This window comes from Malus sylvestris, chromosome 3 (genome assembly GCF_916048215.2).
Source record: "Malus sylvestris chromosome 3, drMalSylv7.2, whole genome shotgun sequence".
In the NCBI taxonomy this organism is placed as follows: Eukaryota; Viridiplantae; Streptophyta; class Magnoliopsida; order Rosales; family Rosaceae; genus Malus; species Malus sylvestris.
Window position 1 is genome coordinate 15,441,879 of NC_062262.1, and position 25,509 is coordinate 15,467,387.

The 25,509-nt window shown below is 34.4% G+C and overlaps 1 protein-coding gene across 7 annotated transcripts; it reads right to left on the reverse strand.

The window, feature by feature from the left end:
• Positions 1 to 13,780: 13,780 nt before the first annotated feature.
• On the reverse strand, positions 13,781 to 21,329 carry LOC126617476 (transcription factor TGA9-like). Of its 7 annotated transcripts, none has more exons than XM_050285564.1 (13): positions 21,103 to 21,326; positions 20,621 to 20,792; positions 20,333 to 20,415; positions 19,858 to 19,952; positions 19,479 to 19,739; positions 18,678 to 18,725; positions 18,513 to 18,572; positions 18,254 to 18,331; positions 18,048 to 18,096; positions 17,066 to 17,337; positions 16,552 to 16,773; positions 14,569 to 14,711; positions 13,781 to 14,073 (listed from the first exon to the last, which is right to left on the reverse strand). In XM_050285564.1, the coding sequence occupies exons 2-13, from the start codon at positions 20,764 to 20,766 to the stop codon at positions 13,986 to 13,988; spliced, it is 1,545 nt and encodes a 514-aa protein (XP_050141521.1). In that variant the 5' UTR covers positions 20,767 to 20,792; positions 21,103 to 21,326; the 3' UTR covers positions 13,781 to 13,985. The 7 variants fall into 7 exon arrangements, with proteins under 7 accessions (XP_050141521.1, XP_050141519.1, XP_050141520.1 ...); XM_050285562.1 differs by having other exon boundaries at positions 21,000 to 21,326; XM_050285563.1 differs by having other exon boundaries at positions 20,621 to 20,812; positions 21,000 to 21,326.
• Between the last annotated feature and the right edge of the window lie 4,180 nt (positions 21,330 to 25,509).

Consider the following 25,509-nt stretch of genomic DNA (forward strand, 5'->3'; position numbering starts at 1 on the left):
GATTTAACCATTCGAAAGAGAAAGATGAGGGCACAACTGAATCCAAATGAAATCATTCATGAAAGGAAAGTGAATGATAAATCCCAAATTCATGATTCTAAATTTTCTGAAAAAGTACATGAAAGCAAAGAAATTTCCATAAATTATGCATGTACTAATGAATTGTGGGATCGAAATGAAGTAATCATCAACGATATGTTTGCTTTCGCAGTAGCCACTGAAATCATATTAAGCGATGACATTGAGCCCCGCTTTGTTGATGAATGCAAACAGAGACATGATTGACCTAAGTGGAAAGATGTAATCCAGGCATAATTAAATTCCTTGGAAAGGTGAAGTGTTTTTGGACCAGTAGTCTAAACGCCATAGTTTACAAATGGGTATTCACAAGGAAACACAACGAGAAAAACGAGATTGCAAGATACAAAGCAAGACTCTTTGCACAAGGTTTTTCATAAAGACTTGGAATAGATTATGAAGAGACATACTATCCTGTAATGAATGTAATTACGTTTCGTTACTTAATAAGTTTAGTGGTTTCAGAGAAACTTGATATGAGACTTATGGATGTCATCATTGTGTATCTATATGGAGAATTAGATACTGACATATATATGAAAGTCCCAGAAGGACTTAAGTTGCATGAAATGACTAACAAACCACAAGGTATGTTCTCAATCAAATTAAGGCGATCATTATATGGGCTGAAACAATCTGGGCGAATGTGGTATAATCGTCTCCATGAGTATTTGATCAAAGAAGGATATGCCAACAATGTCATCTGCCCTTGTGTGTTCATTAAGAAATTAAATACTGGTTTCGCTATAGTGGCAGTATATGTTGATGATACGAACCTAGTTGGAACTCCTAAAGAGCTTAATAAAATTGCTGAGTATCTGAAAAGTGAATTTGAAATGAAAGACCTTGGAAAAACAAAATATTATCTCGGCCTGCAGATCGAGCATTGTGCTAATGGAATTTTGGTCCATCAATAAGCTTACATTGAAAAAATACTGAAACGATTTGGCATGGACAAGGCTTATCCATTTAGCACCCCAATGGTCGTTCGTTATTTGGACATTAAGAAAGATCCATTACATCCAAAAGAAGATGATGAACTGGTCCTTGGTCCATAAGTACCATATTTGAGTGCAATAGGTGCTTTATTGTATTTAGCACAATGTACTAGACCAGATATATCTTTTTCCGTAAACTTGTTAGCCAGGTATAGCTCTGCTCCAACAATTCATCATTGGAAGGGAGTCAAAGATGTTCTACGATACCTTTGTGGGACAACAGACATGGGTCTCTTCTACTCAGACAAGTCCACAAATGGCCAGATCCTTGTTGGATACGCATATGCTGGTTTTCTTTCCTATCCGCATAAAGCCCGTTCACAAACTGGATATGTGTTCATTAATGGAGATACAACAATTTCATGGCGCTCAATGAAGAAAACATTAGTTGCTACATCTTCCAATCACTCAGAAATAATTGCTTTACATGAAGCAAGTCGTGAATGTTCTTGGTTAAGATCAATGATCCATCACATTCGGAATTCATGTGATCTACCTTCAAAGACAGACACTCCAACTGTCATCCATGAAGATAATGTAGCCTGTGTTGCCCAGATGAAGGAAGGATTTATCAAGGGTGATAAAACTAAACATATATCTCCAAGGTTTTTCAGTTCACATAAGCTTAAGAAGGCTAAAGTTATTGAAGTCAGACAAATCCATTCCAATGAAAATTTGGTAGACTTGTTCACCAAATCTTTTCCAAAGTGCACATTTCAGAAGTTAGTGCATAGAATCATATTACATCGGCTTACAAATTTGAAGAATGCGGAATCAGGGGGAGATACAATTCAGGGGGAGCATCCATGATACATGCATGTTGTACTCTTTTTCCTTCGATTAGGATTTTTCCCATTGGGTTTTTCCTATCAAGGTTTTAACGAGGCAACATAAGCATGCTTAACACCATATCAATAATCCGAGTAAAGTTGTACTCTTTTTCCTTCGCTATGGTTTTTTCCCACTGGGTTTTTCCAAGCAAGGTTTTAACGAGGCAACTGATGTTGATATGTGGGCATCTAAGGGGAAGTGTTGTAAACAGTGGGTGTGTTTGCCCACATGTATACAGTAAAGACTCATATGCTAAATAGTGAAGTTTTTGTAAGTTTTCAAGGTAGTTGCTATATAAATAAAGCACTACAAGTGTTCAAAACACACGGATACAAAAGCAATAAGAGAAGAAAGATAAGTTAGAATATTTTCTGCTTTCTTCTATTTCTCTTTTACCTGCAATCATTCTGTTATAGTTAATAAACAAAACAATGTGATGTATTACACCCGCTTCGCTCTCGCTTTGAGCAAAAGTTATTTCTCTAACTTCTCTAACTTTTGCCTATTTATAACAATAAAGTATTAGTTTTCAGTTTTCCTGAGATGAACTCGATGCAACTATTTACTCTCGCAATGGACTCGGTGCACTTCCGGACCAATATTTGTTTCGGCAAAGATAGCGCCTTCGGTCGTAGGTTGATGCTCCTTTCCTACTGCATGGTCCGCAACCACTGCCTCATTATCAAGATCACATCACTAAAGTTCTTCAATCGGTGTCTCCCCCTGAAGAACATATAAGGGGTGTTAGGCATGGAGAAGAAAATTTCTTGCTTAAAGAATGTAACATCCATGGTGTCATACGTATGGCGAGCAACTGGATCATAACATCGATACCTTTTGTTGTGGTGCAAATCTAAAAAACACACAGCGGAGAGCACATGAATCATAGCATCAATTTACTGTGTTGGTTCTTGTGAAGGTGAACATAAGCTATGCACCCAATCACTCGTGGAGATAGTTGTAACATGGAAGACAAAGCAACATGGTCTGCCAAGACCGCCAAGGAAGTGCGGTAGTTATGAACACGGGAGGGCATTCGATTCATGAGGTACACTACATATGTAACTGCATCAGCCCAATAAGATTAAGAAATCGATCGATGCTCTAATAAGTAAAGCTCGAGAAGTTTCCAAAATATGGTGATTTTTCTGTTATGCAACGCCATTATGTTTTGGAGTTTGAGGGCATGTAGCCTCAATAACGATGTTGTTCTCATTAAAAAAAATTGAGAGAGCTATGAGTAAATATACTCACCACCATTGTCCAACAGAATGACTTTGATGGGAAGAGAAAATTGAGTGCGTATCATCTAGTAGAAATGCTGAAAAATAAAACCAACCTCACCATTATTTTTCTTCATATAATCCCAGGTCATCCTAGTGCAACCATCCACAAAAGTAACAAACCCACGTAATCCACATTGAGTAGCAATAGGGGAAGGTCTCCAAACATCTTAATGAACCAATTCAAAATGACCATCTTTTTTTTATTAAAACTCAAAGGGTACGAAACACGATGACTTTTAGCTAAAGTGTAAATATAACATTTTAACTTTGAGTGTTGAATACCATAAAATAAATTAGGAACCAATTTCCTTAAATAACTAAAGAATGCATGTCCCAGATGCCTATGCCATAACCAAATCTTCTTAAGCTAATTATTGTCACAACTGTGCACAGCTAGTTGCCACACTATCCATATAGTATAACGCCTTCCTCTTAGTGCCACGCTCAATAATTGCCTGAGTCTGGATATCTTAGAGCAAACAAAAAGAAGGAAACAATAATACAATACAATCTAGTTGTTCAGTGACTTGACCAACGAAAAGGAGATTATTTGACAAGGTGGGTATGAAGAGTGTTCGATGCAAAGATAACGTGGGAGTAAGAGCAATCGAACCTGCTCATGTAATAGGAAGTCACAATAGTTTTTTTTTTTTTTTTTTGAGGTGCAATCTATCACGCCCTGATTACAAGATACGTCTAGGATCAACATGTGAAATCACCAATTACCTGTATGTCTATCATGCCTCGCCTCTAAGACATGACCAAAAACAGAATTTAATGATTCGATAGCGGAGTAACTTCTCTTTTCTTTCGCGACTGCATCTAATTCTGTGTTAGACTGCCTACGTACCCTAAAATTGGATCAAGTCATTCGTAATTCATTCTTCATTAGATTCCGACATTTCTCATAGTACGTACGTTTTCTAGCAAAATACCGCAATCATTAACATATAACATTTCCAAGAACCAATGATGCACAATATTAATCTGTAACCACATTGTGATAATATCATTTATAAACCATACTTTATAAAATTATAAACCATTCGCTAGAAATCTTGAATGAGTCACGCCGATATTCATCTGCCTTTCTAATTTAACCACAAAGGTTCTTGAATCTATCACATTAGCAATAGCATCAGCCACGAAGTTTGCCTAGACATGCTTCCATTTGAAACAGAGGAAAGAGGAAGCCAACCATTGAATGTCCTCAATGATTGGTCTTAGTCTCCAATTAAGGGATGCTGCACATGTTCTATGTAATCAATGTCCTCAATGATGTAATTCATGTATTATTATAGTTAGATTAATCAGATCTAATATTACATTTTAGTATTATCATGGAGTCTGAAATAACTCATACATAACTGGACTATTATATGTGACTAATTTGACTATTAAAAAGGAAATTGCAATGCCGTGTCTGAATACGTAGTCGTACAGAACATAAACTGCAATGCATTTTTTGACAGTTAGTTTAACCTATTCCTAAACATAAAAAATTTAAGAAAGTGGCTACTTGTCAGCTATTATGTAATAGCATCAATTGTAATTATTGTTTGTTTTCGGTACATTAGTGCACAATAAAATTATTAACTATTATGAGTGATCTATGATAATTCGCTAAGATTAAATCTCTTATAGAAGTGAAAGATTGAAGAACCCTGAAAAACCAAGAAATGTGAAAAGAAGATTAGAGCTAATGAGAAATACAACTTTGTATTAGAAATCTTAAATTTCAGGTAGACGGGCCATGAGCCCACTCCAATAACACCGATACTATCCCCACTTGGCCACTTGCTAAATCCGTCAGGTGTGGGATTTTAATCCAAAAGGCCTCTGTGTTAGTTAGAGTCGGGTAATTCTATTTAAAGGGCTTGTTCTCATGCCTTTTGGCCGATGTGGGACAGAGGAATTCTAACACTCCCCCGCACGTGAGACCCTATTTTATGGGTCACACGTGAAGCTACACACATTGGCAACCAAGTGGAGCCAAGTCAGGGCTTATCCGTTCGCGCGGGGCCAATGGGGACCCACCCATTCACGTGGCATCTCTTGGCCTACGTGGAGCCAAGTCGGGGCTCACCCGTTCGCTCGGGCTCAAAGGGGACCCACCAGTTCATGTGGATGTACAGGCCTGTCCCCTGGCTCTGATACCATTTTAAATTTTGGGTAGACAGACCATGGGCCCACTCCAACAACACCAATATTGTCCTAACTTGGCCACCTGCTCAATCCGTTAGGTGTGGGGTTTTAATCCAAAAGGCCTTGGTATTTGTTAGAGTGGGGTAATTCTATTTAAAGGGCTTGTTCTCAAGCCTTCTGGCAGATGTGGGACAGTGGAATTCTAACAAGAAAAGCATATGAAAGTTATTACAGTCAGTTGCTTTATAAAGGGTCTTTATACTTAATGACTACGTAACCCCTTATAGCTATCTTAGCCAAATCCTAGCTAATCTTATCCAAATCTCTCAATAAATCCCACCAGATTCTAACTAAATCTTTCTAAAAAATATTTGCTAACATGGCAGTCATCACTATCCCTACTGCCACGTGTCTTTATATTCCATCATCCCCCTTTAATCTTGGCTGGGAACCAAGCCTGAGATTGTAATAGTGCTTGAAGAATATTGGACCATGCAGACCTTTAGTTAAAACATCAGCAGTTTGATCTTCAGTGGGAACATATTGGACAACCAAATCCTTCTTTTGTACCCTTTCACGAACAAAATGGAAATTAGTATCAAGATGTTTAATCCGAGTATGAAATACATGATTAGAACATAAAGCCAATGTAGATAAATTATCACAGAGTAAAATAGGAGGATCTAGTAAGATTTGATGCAAGTCCTTCAACAACATATGAATCCAAGCAATGTCTGCAGCACAGTGAGCAAGAGACTTATATTCAGTCTCAGTAGAACTGTGAGAAATTGATGACTGCTTCTTGGACTGCCATGATATCAGATTTTGTCCCATGTAAACCACAAAACCAGTGACAGATCGTCTGATATTGGGATCTACAGCAAAGTTGGAATAAGCCATCAGAGAGTTATCTGTTGATGAAGAATAAGTGAGACCACAATGTAGAGTCCCTTGAACATATCTCAAATTCGTTTAACCATTTCATAATGCACAGTCATGGGACTATTCATATATTGACAAGCCACACCTACAAAATAAGACAAATCGGGTCTAGTAAATGTCAAATACTGTAGAGCACCCACCAAGCTTTGATACATTGTTGGATCAGATAATGGAGTACCTTTAGACACGAGAAACTGAGAATGTGGCTTACAAGGTGTAGAAATAGGTTTGCAAGTATCTAAACCAGCTTTATGAAGCAAATCAATGGCATACTTGGACTGATTCAGGAAAATATCACCATTATCCTTGTACTGTACTTGTAACCCTAAGAAATAAGATAACTTGCCCATATCCTTCAAATAAAAAACATCACCAAGTTCTGCAATAATTGCTTGAACCTTGACAAAATTCGAGCCAGTCAAAATAATGTTGTTGACATATAATAGAATAGCTATAACATCAGTTCCATCATATTTCACAAACAGGCTGGTATCAGATTGAGATACTTGAAATCCCATGGCAAGTAAATAACTTGTAAATTTGGCATTCCAGGCTTGAGGTGCCTGTTGCAAACTGTATAAAGATTTGACTAACTTACACACATAATCTGGATGTGTAGAGTCAATGAAACCTTGAGGTTGCTTCATGTAGACTTCATCCTCCAAGTCACCATGCAAGAAAGCATTCTTGATATATAACTGTCGTAATTCCCAATTATTCTGAGCTACAAGAAAAATGATAAGCCGAATTGTGGTATGGCGTACCACATGACTAAAAGTTTCAAAATAGTCCAATCCATGCTTTTGAGTATACCCATGAGCTACGAGACGAGCCTTATACTGTGCAATAGAGCGATCAAGGTTCTTCTTCAACTTATACACCCATTTACTACTTATTATAGACCTGTGAGTTGGTGCATGCACTAAAATCCAAGTGCCTTGGCTTTGGAGAGCATCAAATTCCTCTTGCATAGCTTGTTGCCAATGAGAATTAGTAGCAACATTCCTAAAAGATGTTGGTTCAGCCAAATCATGGATTTAAGCCACAAATGAAAAACCACGCATACACAAATCGTGATTATCAATCTTTAAGGTAGACAATTCTGGTAAAGAGGCTAAGTAACTAGAATAATTTCGTCTAGAAATAGTACTAGTTTGCATTCTTGGAACAGAATTAGTAAGAGATGCAGAAGAATTAGCAAATTCAAAAGGAAGAATTACCTCTAACTGTGCAGGATGAAGGACATGTAACACTGTAGTTTGAGTTGGAGGTGAGAGAGTTGTTTTAGAATTCCGTGAAGAGATACTATCTTGAAGACCTTGTGATAGAGAAACTGATCCCAGGGAAGAAACATTAGGAGAACCAGTCAAATTGTCATCACTTACAACTCGGACATTCTGAGATGAAGGAAGGACAAAATCTATAGAGCCGTGTATAGGAGAATATATCTGAAACTCTGGAACAGATGAAGCTGAAACAGTACCAGTACTGGACTTACATGGAAAGTGGTCCTCATCAGGAATAACATGCCGAGAAATTATAAACTTCTTAGACTGCAAATGATAACAGATAACCCCTTTATATCCACTGGCATAGCCAAGAAAAACACATAATGTAGCCCAAGGTTGAAGTTTATTATGAGTATAAGGTCTAACATATGGATAAATTGCAGTCCCATATATTTTCAAGCCTTGTATAAATGAAGCAACACCAAATAACAACTGATAAGGAGACTGCATGTTCAGAGTTTTACAAGGCATTCGATTGATTAAAAACACAGAATAAGCACAAGTATGAAACCACAAATTTGGAGGCAAATATGCAGCAGTCATAAGTGTGACAGTAGTCTCAATGATATGTCTGTGTTTCCTCTCAGCAACCCCATTTTGCTGAGGGGTGTATGGACAAGAGATCATGTGATGAATACCTTTAAGTTTCAAGAACTCACTAAATTGTTTACTTATAAATTCTCCTCCTCCATCAGATTGAAAGCATTTAATACCAACATTGAATTGAGTGAATACAAAATGATAAAACTTTTGAAATACATCAAATGTTTCTGATTTATTAACCAAAGGGAATATCCACATATATCTGGAAAAATCATCCATGAAACTCACATAGTATAAAAAAGATTCTACAGACTTGACATGTGAAGGACCCCAAAGGTCTAAATGAATTTTCTGAAATGAAACAAACATTTTTCTTTTCTATCTAAAAATGAAAATCTAGACATTTTTCTAGAGATATAATGAGAACACATATGTGATACAGTATCAGGAGTACTAACTATATGAGATTGCTTAAGCATTGTAGCCATCACTTCATTACTTGGATGAGCAAGCCTTTGATGCCAAACTTCATTCTTCACTTTCTGACCAAGTAGAGCTACCGATTTATTTGACTTCACTGCATAATCGGAAATCAACTTGGTTGGAATTCAAAACAACTCTCCATCATTGCTCATTCCGTGGTAAACTACAATTTTGGTTACCTTGTCTTGCACAAAAAAATCTTTCTCATCACATATGAACCAACAAAAATTGTCCTTACACAATTGTTTAACAGATAATAAACTTACTGCAATAGTGGGAACATGCAAGACATTTCTTAGAATTAAAGATTGAGATAAGGTTTGCAAGTGTGCAGATTCAATGTACTTAATGGGCAAACCTTCCCCATTTCCAATGGTAATTTGAGCACTACCTTGATATGGAGTAATTTGTTGAAGAGAATGCACATCTATTATCATATGGTGTGAAGCACCAGTGTCGACAATCCATGAATCATTAGGCAGGAAATTGGAAGGAACTTGAACTTGAACTGGAGCTTGAGCCTGCATAACAATCAATGATGGAGATGGTACACTCCTCTAATAGGCAAAATTATTCCGATGATGACAATCTAAGGCACAATGACCACATTTCCCACAAATCTGACATTCAACAACTTGACCAACAAAATTTGAAGTTGTAAACCTCTTCCAGCAATTAGGAGCAGTATGGCCCCTCTTAAAACATATATGACATTTAGGGATAATACTCGACCGAGATTAAGTATTACCAGACCAAGTAGACTTATGACCATAAGTTGAAGAGAGCCTGAAACTCTGATTACCAACCCGAGGAGGTCTAAAACTTTGATTCCCATTGGATTTTGAACCAAAGAAAGGTCTGGAACCATTATTCTTATTAGAAAATGATCTTGGTACATTGTTGTTACTCACAAAGCCATAGGCATTAGGAAATTCAAGAGGATACACTGGAACAGGTTGTGGTGCCATATATAAAGTACCAGGATATGAAAGGTACATCATAGGAACATTAGGATAATATGGCAACTGAGTAGACTGAAATGAAGACCCCTGAGAAGGATTAGCATATGACATTCTAGAAGACACAAAATTACTAGGTACCCTTGTGATAATACCTCCAGTAATAGAAGGAACATCATTAGAGTTACTAGAAGAACCCTGAGATGAACTAGAAGAGGAAGCCATCATATTATTCCCTTGCATAAACAAACCAGAAAAATTGTTTGTCAAACTACTCATTGCAAAGTCTACTTCATTTTCAGCACAAAGCAATTGTTCTCGAAATTTTCTCAGAGAAAAAGATGTGTCCCTAGTGAGAATAACAGTTCTAATCGTAGAATATTCTCTAGGTAAACCAGATAAAGCAGCTAGTATAAAATCATTATCAGAAACAAATTCACCAGCAATGTGTATCTCTAATGTTCTTGATCTTAGACAAAAATTGATCAAGGGAATCACCCCCTTTCTGTATCGTCTGAAACTCTGTCTTTAATGTAATAACCTAGGCTTTAGAGATAGAAGCATAATGATCTTGCAAACTAGACCAACCTCATGTGCAGTTTTACAACCCAAAACATGTTCAATTGCTTCATCAAACAAAGTAGCAAGAAGTAAACTCAACAAGGCCATATCAACAGTTTCCCATTCCAAGAAAGCCTCATTAATATCATTAGTTACCCCACGATCAGTATCAATGATGAATTTTGGAGGACAAACAGCCGAGCCATCAAAATGTTCAAACAATTTATACCCTTTCAAGACTGATTTGAATTGAAACGCCCACTTAGAAATTTTTTTATCATTGAGCTTGATTGTTAACATCCCCAACAAACCCTCGATTTTTACACCAGAAAACGTCATCTTAACAATCCAGAAGATAGTCAACAAGAACTTCGAAAAATTGCAAAAACCAAACACACCAAACCCAGAAAAATTCAGTCAACAAACAAAGATGGCTTCGTGTCACAATCAACAACTAAAGATGTCTTCGTGCCACAATCAACAACTAGAAATGGCTTCGTGCCACAAACAACAACTAGAAATGGCTTCGTGCCATAATCAACAATATAAAGATTCACAAACTTTAACCAAGAAAGAAAGAGAACCCAGAAAAACCCATATAACTCTTTCAACTAAAACTGAAAAATTTCACCTGAATTCACTGCACAGATGATCAACACCATTGATGAAGCTAGCAAATCCCTTCAATTCCTTCAAAAAAACATAACTTGAATCTTCAAGAACAACAAACTTCTAGCGCCACGAATGAACCCTAAAAAAAAAAAAAGAGTCACCAATCCACAGTAGAATAGTTGATACCATATTAACTATTATGAGTGATCTATGATAATTTGCAAAGATTAAATCTCTTGTAGAAGTGAAAGATTGAAGAACCCAGAAAAACCAAGAAATGTGAAGAGAAAGATTAGAGCTACTGAAAAATACAACTTTGTATTAGAAAACATATGAAAGTTATTACAGTCGGTTGCTTTATAAATGGTCTTTATACTTAATGACTAAGTAACCCCTCATAGCTATCTTAGCCAAATCCTAGCTAATCTTATCCAAATCTCTCAACAAATCCCACCAGATTCTAACTAAATCTTTCTAACAATATTTGCTGACATGGCAATCATCACTGTACCTACTGCCACGTGTCTTTATATTCCATAAAAAATTGATTAAATTATTTATAATTAGCATAAATATTGTTGATCTTTTGTAATTAATATTGTAACATTTTATTGATTTTAAAGAAAATGACCCAATAATTTATTTTGTATTCTTCTATTAATAAAACATATATTAATGAGAATAATTATATAACAAAATATTATTACATTTTTATTTAAATTTGGTCTCATGCCAACAATATGTTCTAATTGTATAGCTATTAAAGTTCAATAGACCCATTACGCTATCAAGTGAAAAGCTAAACATGAACTGCTAGTTAACGGATCACTAGCAAATTCACCAGTTATTCACAGTACAGCCGGTTAAAGCTCAACCCAAATAAATATTTTGGGATACTTTTGATGCGATCCCTAATTCTTAACATTTTTTGACTAAAACTTTAATGATATTCAAAGTTTGATCAAAGCCCCTTAACTTTGTACACCTCATTATATTACAATTAATATTTACATTTTTATAGTTTTGACATTAATTGTTTGATATTTTATGAGATTTATAATCCTATAAATTTAAAATCTCTCATTATAATACTATTAGAAACAGTTACAATAAAAAAAATTCAAACATTTTGATTGAATAAATGGATAAAAACTATGTAAAAACAAGAAATAATAAATGGCAAAAGAATGTATCCATAGTGTTAAAAAAATTTGGTACGTTTTACAAAAAAAATTGGTACATTTCACATATAACAAAGTGGTACATTAATAAAGAAGAATGTGTATATTATAAATAAATTAGGGTACAGATAAAAGATTAAAAAATTATGAGTACAAATGAATTTTTTAAAAATGTAGGCACTAAAAGAAATTAATACATGGGTACAAAATAAAACTAAAAAGAAAATACTACAAATTTAAAAAAATGTTGAAAATTAAAAGTGGGTACAAACCAAAAATATAAATATATGATACAAAGTTTAGGCATAAAACATAAATATACCATAGGTAATTTTTCTATCATTGATTAAATAAACAATGTCACGTGACGGAATACACATAGGTACAAACACAAATAAAACTTTAAAAAATATGGGCACAAAAGAAACTAATATATGGGTACAAATTAAAAATGAAAAAAAAATTGGTACAAATTAAAAATAGGTACAAACTAAAAATAAAATATATGAAAAAAAAAATTTAGCCATAAATATAAATATACTAATTGTAAAATTTTTAACACTAAAGGAATATATTTAAAAATAAAAATATTTTATTATTCAAATAATTAATGATGTTATTAATATCCAAGGACCTTGATCAAAAATTGAAAATGAATATGATTTTAATCAATGGAGTAGTAAAAAGAATGATGTGAACCTAATTTCTCTATAAATTTTCATGCATGCTCGGATAGTGTCATCTGTTTGTGCATAATTTTGCCAGGTATAGTTTGTATCTAAAATACGTCTCATCAAATTATGGACAGACGCATTCTCTATAATGTACAAGTGTTCATATGTCCACCTATTCTGCGAATTGTTCCTTGTTCATATAATTTTAGGTCAAACATCTCTCTCTCTCTCTCTCAAAAACTAGGCATGAATGCACACACATCATCTTCGTCCGTTTGTGGATTAAATAATCTCCATTTGTGATTAATTTGCAACCATTTAGTATAAATGAAGACTAACAACCAAACTTTTCCTCTATGTATATCCAACTTTTGTGCACAAACGATTAGAAAAAAGACAATCAACTCAGTTTATATTATATCTCTACCCTCGTCGCTTCTACACTACAATACTCTTCTTCTTCACAACCACTACATATAAATGAAGTGCGTGCAACAACCATCTCCCTCTCTCTCTCTCTCTCTCTCTCTCTCTCTCTCTCTCTCTCTCTCTCTCTCTCTCTCTCTCTATCTCTCTCTCTAAAAAATACAACCATTTTCGTTTCGAGAATTCCTTCTTTCGATAAAGACACTAGACGATGGCAACATATTGAGTTCTTTCTTTGTCCTTCTCTCACTTGCCACCTTTCTCTCATGGTCATCTATATTATATATATATATATACACACACACACATTAAAATTTCATCACGACAACAAATGAGTAAATGATTTTAGACTGAACTAAGTCTTTTGCAAGGATGATCCATGAATAAAGACTTGAAAAATAAATGGTTCAAATTGTTGAAGTTCGTTGTATAAATGAGCCCCACAACTAGTCACCATTTCTACTAAAAAATGAGAATTCTTTTTTATAAAGGATAATATATATGCAAAAGCCGTTTAGGTCGAGATAATATTAGATATATGCTAATAGTGTGTAGGTGAGGTTTAAATAAAAAAAAACAAAATTTGGTTTTGTGAAATTACCATAATTTTGTTGTTGTGATAGAAGACTGAATAATCTTTTCACTCTCTTTTGGTTGACAAAGAGGATTTTGTTAGAAGGTAGTTTAGATATGTATGGTTGACCAATTATATATTTTGTTTCATCATTTAATCCTTTTTTTTCTTTGTTTACCAAGTGGAAGAACCTTCTCATGCACAGAAAATATTGAATTGCATTTACAAGATAACGTAGTTACATGAAGACATAAAAAGTAGAAAATAGAAAATAAGAAAGAAAAAATTAGTATGTCCTATCTCTTCTAAAGTAGCTTAATCAAGCTAGAAGCATCCAGCACCGGCAATAATGGATCAAGGACTTCTTCTAAAAAGTAGCTCTCTGCTGGCTACTGGGGTTTGATCAAAAGGATGAGAAATGATTCTGTGAAGGTTGTACCATTTGCAGGTCTGTTGTCGTTTGGCACGAGTTATCATCGTTTATCATGGTCCTGCATATGCATAGTATAACATAAACAGTAATTATATGTTATCGTTGTTAACTAGCACATTATACGTATAAAGGGAGAAAGTTTTCGGATTGTATTTTATTTATTAGTCTCTATGATAAGATTTTGCTAACTTTCGATTTTTCTGCAACAAAAACAATAATACTACGGTTTCCTGCAAAAAAAAAAAAGAAAGGAACCACAATTTTGTAGTTTTAAGTTACAATGTGGTTAAACAGAAAACAAATGAAAGAGGGGAGATAAAATACTGGCAAAAGAGAGTTGTACAGTCTCATCCTAAAGAAAAGAACAACTAATTTTCATAGAGTAATAAACCCTAGAAAATGTGTACATGACAAAGTCAACTTGAAACTGTCATGGATTTACCCAGCCAAGAAAAATTAAACACATAATAAACAGTGATTAAAAACTAACCCCTTGTCATTTAAGTTAAAAAAAATTGAACGGAAAGTAATGATCATGTTATGCAAATCTTACTCTCGCGGTCGACATGCCCAAAGAGAACTAAGTGCTCTTAATCGTCCATAGTACTCTCCGATTACAAGAAAGCATCTCGCTGCCTGACGAACTGTCAATATCCGACGTAACTGATGAAGGGTTTGTTGTCTCAAATTATCAGCCTGAGCAATTGATCAACACAAATAATGAGAAACCTAATTCTTAAGAGTAAACAAAATATAACAGACCCAATAATACAAAAAGAAAAGAACAAAACAAACATGTATAATTAAAAAAAAAATAAAAGATTAAACAAGAACCATTATGTAGCCCTTCGAATGGGTCCCTAGTGCAAGGGAAGGGGCACAACCTTTAAACAATATTTTCAAAATGGTTGAAATTGGAAAACTTGTTCCTTTTATGAATTTGGACTATTCCAATCATGGTTTAGAAAAATAATAAAACCTCACTTAGTTTATTGCTTATATTTCCCATTTCAATTTTAAATTCATTCGATAGGTCTAGCTACGGTTTTCCTTTCAACAAACATCACATTCAAACCTACTCTTGAAAGAAACATTTGGAATGAAAAACTGCACCAAAACCCTAGCATTCAGCAACCTGATTGACACCTCAGCTAAAAATACATGTTAGTTCACCCCAAAATTATGGGTGATAATGAAATTATTGTGACCCAATGAAGCATTGCATACGTGGCAAGCACGCAGAGGATGTGATCAATCTAGCTGTATAATATTATATAACACCTATGTCAAAAATTTGACCAGTAGCATGACAGTGACACCTGATTAATAGAAAGCCTAATGGTCAATTGAGATATTCATGATCATCAAGACCTTTGATAGTTGTTTATTAAAATGAATGACTTTTACATACTATTTTTAACTTTTCATACGTTATGTTTAAGAAATTTTATTGACCAGATCAGAAAAGAATATCAATGACCTAAATTAAAAGGGATATGCATAAAATGAAAAAGCGTGTGTAGAAATCACTTCTTTGACTAAGTGATGGGTGAGAATAAAGGGATAGAAATGTACATACAATATCTAGTTGACTACACTATAGATGTTCCCATTTCTATTTTTAAGTAGTGCTTGAACTAAAAGTCAATTTAAATGTTAAATCAAGGTGATGTGTGAAATGAAACCCTTAGATTCTTAACCTTCTGGCGTATATCAGAGAATGGCGGCGCAAAACAAGAAGACAGAAATAAGGAATAGAACGAAATAATTGGAATAGAAGGACAACTCAGATCAACTACCACGTTTGATGTCACCTACCAAAGTTCTATGCTTTGATCGAAAATAACACCTTTCTAACGATATAAACATATATAAAACTAAACGTAATTAACGTGATTGATTGACGTGCAGTCGTTTATAGGTGGATCCTATATTAGACCTTACCACCATCAAGGATTTAAAGTCACTTATTTCCATTAATGTAATCTTAATCATGTCCAAGGTGTTAGCAGATTCGTCAAGTGAGATCTAATCAATCCTTTGATAATTTTGAAAAGGGTTTCAGTTCATATGGAATTGAATTGGTTTCATGCATCCATATGTATTGGTCAAGTCTGGTCTGCAATATGAAAGTAGGATCAAGTCTTTTCAAAAAACACCTGAACAAGGCATGTATTTTTCGATCATGACCTGCCCTTATAGTCAAATTACTTCTCAAAAAGCATCAGGAAAGTTTGCTAACACAAGTATAAAATTATTTCAAAAAATAGCAACTAATAACCTCCTAGGGTTCATTTAAATTATGAAGAAAACTCCTAGGGTTTAAAAGAACAAATAACTTAAATGATAAATTAATATAATCTGCAGGTTATAATGCAATTCCTAACAAAGAGATTACAGAAAATGATGAGAGAATATTGAGATTAATTACGTGAAGTGCATGCATGAATTTGCAAGATGTAAGCAAAATGGCCTTTGGTTTTTAAGCTAAAGAAATTTACGTCGGAAGTCGGATTATTTAATCGTAATTAACTACCTGGCGAACGAAGCCTTCAAGATTGGTGAGCTTGCCCAAAGCCACGGCCATCTGTTGCATGCCGTCGATGACTGGCCCGCCGGCAATGGTGTCGATCAGAGACTGATGAAGCTGCTCTAGACCTTGAGTAAGAGCCTCTTCAGCTTGTTGTGAGGACTGTTGCAGATTATAGATCCCCATGAATTGCTGTTCTGTTAGTGGGTCTAACTGTGCTATTAACATCTGATTAATAACAAAGAAAGAAACACATTAATAATCAATAAGTCGCAAGGATAGGAACCATGGCTAGTTGAATATTTATTTTAAAAGAAATTGTAACAGGCAAGTAAATTTTGTATGCGTTGATTATATCTTTCCTCTCAGAATATGAGACCCATCACATGGTAGCATGCATATTATGAGAGAGAGAGAGAGAAAGAGAGAGAGATAACCGGCGCATACACTAAGTTTTTCGTTAAACTACCGAAGTGGTGAATTCTAAATGCTATAACAATTTCAGAATATAGGGTTGAACCTTGATGAGCTCAGAGGGTCTAAAACCACCCATCCAGAGGAAGCAACGTTCAGCTGGAGTCGTCCACATTCCAGTTATGAGGTGGAACACATCAGATTTTGCAGCCATTCCTTTCAGCTGGAAGATTTCATCGTAGTGAGAAACATATCCGTCCACAACTAGTCGAAGATCGCTGTCCGACAAATGTGCTTGTAACCCTGTTCGGAGCTCCGACATTTGCCGGTGGTCGTCTTCTAGCCATCTTACATATTCCATATCAAATATTGCAGCACCTACAACAACAATAATAAACACTTTAAAATCATGCATACACATTAATTGTTCGAGATTCAAGTTACATATGATCATTTACTAGCGAGATCAATTTATTATATAGAAAGCAAACCACATGTTTTGAGAGTACGTTTAGTTTTTTTTTTTAAATTTATTTTTAGTTATTAGTATTTATTTGGTGAAAGAGTGCATTATTGTGCTACAAGTTGAAAAAGTTATATGCGCACGGGGCTTCAATAATGCATGCAAGGATAAAAGTTAAACCCCGGAATGGCTTTTGTGTTTTGGAAAAGGCCAAACAATGGTCAAATATATAACAAATCATTTTTTTTTTTTTGTCAAATAATAAATTTTGTTAGATTAAATGATAGATTAGTCACCGACGAGATTCGAACTCACGGCGTCATGCAATGTCTCAACTCCTTCCTACCACTATGGTAAAGGCCACAATCTACAACAAATCATTTTATTCATGGGAAAAATTCGCTCCCTTAAAATATTGCGTAAACCCTAATCCAAGCTCTCTCAATATTGAAAACTTTGGTCAAACTCCGAGATTTGTACAAGTAAAAATAGACTTAAATTCGTTTCCCAAAATTGACTGGAAGCTTTAATATTACAAAAAAAGAATAATGTTAATAGATATTAAGCTAGTCAATTATTTTTTTATAACATCTTTTTTCCATTAATTAATCTACAAGAAACTCACCTGAGCTGATATTGCCAAGACCACCACCACAACTACCCAAGAACAAACCCTAATTAAATAATTTAAAAAGAAAAATCAATACATTTAACAAAATGAACAATAAATAAATAAATATAATAAATAATTTTTAATAGGTTAACAATAAAACCAATGAACAATAAATCAATAAATATAATAAATAATTTTTAATAGTATAACAATAAAACCTGAGCGCGCGCTCTTTGAAGGTCTTGCTCAAGCTGTGTAAGCTTTATCCTGCTTGACTCTAGCTGCTGTACATAAGCCTATATATTGACAAGGAAACAAATGAAAAAAGTATTAGTCGGTAGTTGTGTTTTTTTTTTTTTTTTTTAAACAACGGAAAACATAATAAATAGTGGGTATGTGAGATAATAAAATAGTATATGCTAAACATTATAGAAAATTAATGAAACATTTTCAGTGTGAAAAATGACATCTCTATACCTTTTTTCTGAGGCGGCTTTTTCTTGCAGCTTCTCTGTTTTGAGCTAAACGTCTCAATGTCTACACGAAAATAAAAACAAAAAAATGGTTGCTCAAAATTTGAAGTTAATAAATTGGGAAAATAATGTGGAACAAAAAATGCAAGAATATTGTCATGTTTAAAACCTTAGCATCAAGTTGTTTATTCTCTGATGTTGAACCAGCTCCCTTCCTCTGGAACATTAAAAACATGAATTAAGAAAAAGGGGGGGGGGGGGAGCGAGAGAGAGAGTAAATTAGTTAGCAAATTGTTTTGATGTCTGAAAAAAAGGTGGAATCTCTATTTTTGGAGGAAAAAAAAGAAGAAAATGCAAGCCCTTTGTGTTTAAATACATATGATTCTGTACTAAAAAAAACACATATGATTCTCAGAAAATAAATCACAATGACTAGAGAGAATTATCTGACAGAGTTTCTGCAAAACATTTTTTGTTCGAGGCAGGCAGGCAATCAGCAAACGTGATTTTTGCGATGTGGGTTTGGTCTGAGTCATATGGAGTGAAGAAAGTAGGTATTTCTATTATTATAACAAAGAAATAATAATAGTGGTAGAACTACTGTGAAGATTCTTACTATTTTGCCTTTTTCTTTTAATTTTATTTATTTATACATTATTTATTTGTGCGTTTATACACACTCTCTCTCTGTTGTGTCAGACATTTTTATCAGAAAATCGTTCAGAAATCAGGTAACTTCTGACTCTGTTTGATTTTCTGATGTTGTGGGGATCTGTGCCATAATATTTCATGAAGATGTGCCACAGAGAGCAGAGAGAGATGAAACAGTAATAATAACAATGAAGATGCCAACTTTTTCCTCAGTTGTTGGGGATATGGGAGATCTTTTGAGAAAGATATCGACTGACTGACTGACCTAGAGATAGAGAGTACAGTTCTAATTAAAACAGTAATTAAGTTAATTAATTACCTTTTCTTGGGAGGGTTTTTGAGCTGATGCGGTTTGTGAATTAGGTCCGGTGTCACTAATTGCCATTTCTTGCTGTAATTGTTGCTGTTGCTGTTGAAATTGTAGATGCTTCTGATCAAAAGCAGCTTGTGAGGAAGAACGGTTTTTACTCATGGGAGATTTTGGTTCCAATTCCAACTGATTTGTTGTTGTTGTTGTTAGAGTGTTCACTTGTGATCCTGAGTCTGTGCTTTCTTCCTCTCCTGACTTTGGACTCCCCTGCTTTTTTACAAAATCACAAATCAAATAAAATAAAAAAAGCCACCAAAATTTAATCAAATTTTAATCTGGGTAAATCAAATATCAGAAGAAAAGAAAATTAAAAGGGTCAAAGGATTACTCCTGGTGTTTGGTGGAATCTCATTGGCCAAGAAGGGAACATTTCCAGAGTTGCAGCAGGCCTGCCTGCTCCTCCTCCTCCTCCTGTAAATAAAGCTGCAAACAAAGAATCACAAAATCCCTATCTTTCAGACATCACGAAAATAAAGATTTTTTCAAGGCATCACCTAATCCCTTTATCTCTCTCTCTCTCTCTCTCTCTACTTTTCTGCAGTTATGGAGTCAGTAAAAAAAATCATGCTATGCAGGTCAGCTTTCCAAGTTTCTAGACACATGCCATTCAACTCTCCTCTCTCAGAATCATTACTGTATTCGAAATGGAAACCGCCCATCCCCTTCGCTCTGCCCTGATCAGAAGACATATTCAAACACACTCTTTCTCTTTCTCTCTCTCTCTGCTTTTTGTTAGAGTTTGTTATGCTTTATCAGACGTCACCAAAAGGAGAGAAATGATGAGAGGGGTGTAGAAAGCATACGTGCTTGAGCTTCATCATTTCTAACTTGCCGCGCAATTGCTTCTTCCAGCTCCCCAAAATCAAAGGCAGATCCTTCTTGATTACTACCAAGTACCAACCAAACAAAACAAAAACAAAAAGCAAAAAATTATCAGAAACCCGTAAAAAATAAAAATGAACAGATCAGAGGAAGAACAACAATTTTTTTTTAAATGAAATTTCAGAAAATAAAATAAACCCAATTCGAAATTAGTCTTGAAATTGCAGTATCTGAAAGAAAGTTTGGAAATTGATGAGAATTTTTCGTACAGAAAACTGGTGGAAGGAGCATTCATCCCATGAAGAACAGCATAAGGGACATGTTGATTGGAAGGTCCTAGTTCCGATGACAAACAAGCGGTGGTGGCAGTGGCGGTAGCGGCGGTAGCGTCTCCAACTCGATGACTCGCCGCCATGCAAGATTTTCTCAGACCATTTTCATCTTTGTACTCAAAGAAGAAGCTGGAATCAGGACATGTAGCAGAAGAAATAAAAGCCATAAACACACACACGCACGCAAAAAGTGGTTTTACTTTTTTATTTTATTTTATTCCTTTCAGTTAGCTAGATAGAGAAGAAACAGAGGAGTTGGGGGGAATGAGAAGAAAGAAAACAATTTCCCAGAAATTATTCAGTTTGCTCTCTTTACCTCAATTTTTGGATTTAGATTCCTAGACCAAAGCCTATATGGAGCAAACCAAAACAAATTGAAAGAGACCAAATATCAAAGGGAAGTTAGAGAGAGAAATTACAAGAGAGAGAGAGAGGAGAGAGAGGGGCCCGTCATATTTATATCTCTATCTATTTATCTCTCTGCTACTTCTCTTCCTCTCTACTTCTCTATGAAGAAAGCTTCTAAATTGATGTGTTTGTGTTTGTGTTTGGGTTCTCCTTTATTTCTCTGTCCCTAGTAAATATTATCAAAATTTTGGACAGAAAATCTTGTCGTTGCAGACAGGCCTCTCTCTCTCTCTCTCTCTCTCTCTCTCTCTCTCTCTCTCTCTCTCTCTCTCTCTGTGGTGTGTGGGGTTTGAAAACAGGAAAAAAAAAAGGACAATTTTCTTTTAAAATAAATAAATTATTTAGTATAAATAAAGTTTTAAAAGACATTATAGGCTAGTCGGGCAATGAGCTGAGTTTAGACGGATTTAAACAAATTTATTGTATATTGTATGGATATGTGTCTATTTATATTTAAAAACACATAATTGTATACATAAATTACAAAATAAAACGACATATAGACTATAAATTATTATAACATATTGAAAATAGAGAACAAGCATATAACAAGTATTCATCAAGTATTTCACAAGTCTCTTACATTTTATTGAAAAAATAAAATGCAAAATGAAAGTTATCGATTTTTTGCCTAAATGAGAGTGCGACCTAGGCGGCTTAGGCGGGCTAAGCGTAAGCGGGTCTAGACGCATTTTGTTTATTTTCAAACGTCTATAAACTATCGGGATGGTGACCAACCGTCTCACCGCCTAAGTGCGGCCATACAGGATTTTTAGATCAGTGAGTATAATATTGAATTACAAAAAAAAGAAAAGAAAAAAGGAGAATCAAGTGTAGAACCCACTGGAATCACTGACTCCTACTCCACTCTCTCTCTCTTCTAACCGCCTGTGATGTGCCATTGGTTCTTTATATTGTGATCCTCACGGATGTAAGTACTTGGTAGATAAAAAATAAAAAGTGGATATATTCAACATTTTATAACAGATGAGACAAGGTTTTCTTTCACAAAGATGGTAAAAGCTGAGGACTCTGGAGAAAAAAGAAAAGTTGCAGAGGCTTCTTTTTTATCCATCTTTTTATTTGCTCAAGAAAGGGGTTGAGTTTATTTTTCACAGCTAGGAAGGTTGAGGAAGAAGAGAATTTTTTTATAAATATTTTTGTAAAGTTGTTCTGCTTAATTATATATACCATTTCAACTAAAAAAAAAATTAGAATAACATAATCTACAAGCAAAACCCCAATTATATATATTAAATCAGTGCCTTGTGAGATAGGTTTGTTTGGTCTTATCAGGCTTTGTTGATGGGTCAACATCCATTCCCTGTCATTACCTAAAGCAATGGCACATTAAGATTCCTTACTATTAATAGTAATATGTTTATCTGAGTTCTAATTATAATTAACCAGTAGCCTCCATGGGGTGTGTGTGTATATATATATATGTGTATATTTCATTATTTGCGTTTGATTTGATTCACAGAGTACTCCTACTTCCAGCATTAGCTGTTTTTTTGTTTGTTTCAGTTTGTACCAAATCCTAGTGTCTTTTAGGAAAAACCCAATTAAAACTGCCATTAGTTTATACATAAATATAGAAAAAAGTAAAACCAATTTAGACTAATAATAATAGAATTTTATCACAACAAAAATAAAGGAAAATGAGCTAGCCTTTCAAACGATTTCCTTTGGTTGCTATCCCCAGAGGGTGATTAAAAACACATTAATATAAGGGTTTTAGATAATGTATATCCTCAACAAGCATTATTGAGGTAAATATATAAATTTATAGTGCACATATATAATATATATGGGGGAGAGAGAGAGTGAGAGAGTTTGTGAATGGACCCATTATCTCTTTTTAATTTAAGAAATTAAGAGATTGATATGTAAATTGATAAATAATGTTGTGCTCATCTACTACCTTTGTAGGTAAATATGCCTTCTACCAATTATTCCTTTATATGATATATACATGCCAATGCTTGGATTTAAAAAAGGTGCATGGTTTGGTTCAAATTAACAAGTGTATACATGGATTAGGTAAATATGTATTTAATCATACTTTTGTTCCCAACAAACCTTACAACACCTTCTCCACGTGAAATATCTCCAAACTTTGCCAGATTATTATGTATATTGCATGCACAGAGAGAGAGAGAGAGAGAGAGAGAGAGAGAGAGAGAGAGAGAGAGAGAGAGAGAGAGAGAGGAGAGATCTTACATTCCTTCCAACTGCAGTTGTTTATATGTTCTCTTGCTTGTTTAATTATGTATGTGTATAGGGTTTTATATGTTAATTAAATGGATTTAGTCATAATTGATTGTCACCTAAGCAATCTGGCCTAAATAATTACAATATAGAAATTGTGGTAGTCTTAGTTTATAAATATTATTGGCTTCAACCAGACCAACTTGCATTTTATATTAACAAAGTAATTTGCATGCGTGTCAAGTTCGTAAGGATACATGCATATGAATCTGCTTCTTTTTATAGGTAATAGTGTAACTCAAAAATATTAGAAGGGGATGCCATGAAGGGTACGTATATAGGTGTGTTTAGGATATATATAGATCATGGCGTTGACCGTACACCAATTAATGGCAACAGGATTATGTTGGCCAATGATTAGCAATGGACCCATATTATTAGATAGTAATCATGAAGATCGTGATTAACAAAACTGATCAAATCTAACAAATTAACTAGTTCTTGTTTGCAACATGTGACAAATATTTGGGGTTCAAGATGTGCTACTAGTTTTAGTGGGTTACCAAATTGTTTTGCTAGCGGAATTGGGCTTCGATACTCCTTGTAGGCTATGATTGAGTTTAGCTCAAGTAACTTTGCAACTTAGTATTATGGTTTTTCACTTGTAAATAAAAGGTTTTATGTTTGATTTTCACCAATGACGAATTTAACCACATTATTATAAGTCCATTATGAGGCTGAACCACCCCCTCCTCCGTACTATATATAATATCGTTTGTTAAAAAAAAAAATATCAAGTAACCTTGTATGTGACTCCGTCATGATGTGATACTTCAAATGGCTTATATTATAGCTCAAATAATTACGACTATTTACTTATACAATTGAAATTTTTTGTTCGATTCTCTCATCCTTCAATATTTGTTATGTATATTGAAAAATTTATTACTTCTTATCCGATATGTAAGTGGATGCATGGTGCAATGGGAAAGGACTTGAAGGTCTAAAGTGGTCAGCAAGCGCAGCGGTGGCATATGCGTAAGCCAAATTTGCACACCAGAAAAGAGAGAGAAAATACGCAAACGGTTTTGTATTTATTGCCCAGGGGCACATAGCCTTTGAATTCTAAAATTGTTTACATCCCAATACACATTCACACTGGTCGGAGAGAGATCTTGACCCACTCAATTCGCACATTCACATTGTGATATGGCATGATTTTATTTTTATTTTGAAGAGCAAGATAACTTTCATATCAATTATTCTCAAGAGAACAAAATAACGCATGTTCTCTCCAATCCAAAACTCAAATTTTGCTCATATATTCTTATATTTGAGTTTAAAATATGGTGGGTTTGAGTGTTTTAATCTTCTCATCCTATACAAAAACTAAGTGCATGTTCGTTAACGTTTTGTAAATTAGTTTTTTATTTTGCAGATAAAAAACGAGTGAAAATAAACTTACAAAATGTAACACATAGAAAAAAAAATATAGGAAACTTCATTCTAATTCTTGGCAAAGATGACTTTTAGACTAAAACCATGAGTAAGTCCAAATCTAATTTTAGTCCCTAATACATTAATCACCTCATTTATTAATTATATTTTGAGGTTTTAATTATTTCTCTTTTTCTTCCTAATTTTAATGTATTAATTATTATTTACATTTAATTCATTATAATATATTTGGTTGTAAACATTTAGATAAACTAATTTTTGTTATCCAATATATTTCAATATGTTGAAGTCATACTTAGAATAGGAATGTGATTGTGTAAATCCTAGTAGATATGATAATGTATCTTATATTCCTATTAGGAGTAGATTACCTATTAAATGTTGTAATCCTAAAGGGATATGTTTTTACCTATCCTACTACTATAAATAAAGGCACAATGGGGTGAATCAAACACACCTCACAATTAAATCACTCTCTCTTCTCCCAAAATATTGTCGGCCCCCTCTCTCTCTCTAAACCCTAGATCGTTCAATCAAATGGGCCTGCAACACGTTATCAGCACGCTTTTGCCAGAAGCTAAGGAATTGACGCATCGTAGGAGGAGGCTATCATTCGCCAAATTCAAAGGCTCATTCGTTTTATGCTAATCAGGTACGCTTAAAATAAAAGAAGATATTTGAAACGTCCACGAAGCATGAAAACATTCACCATGATGCATGAACCCTTCTATATTTATATTTTCCTTCCG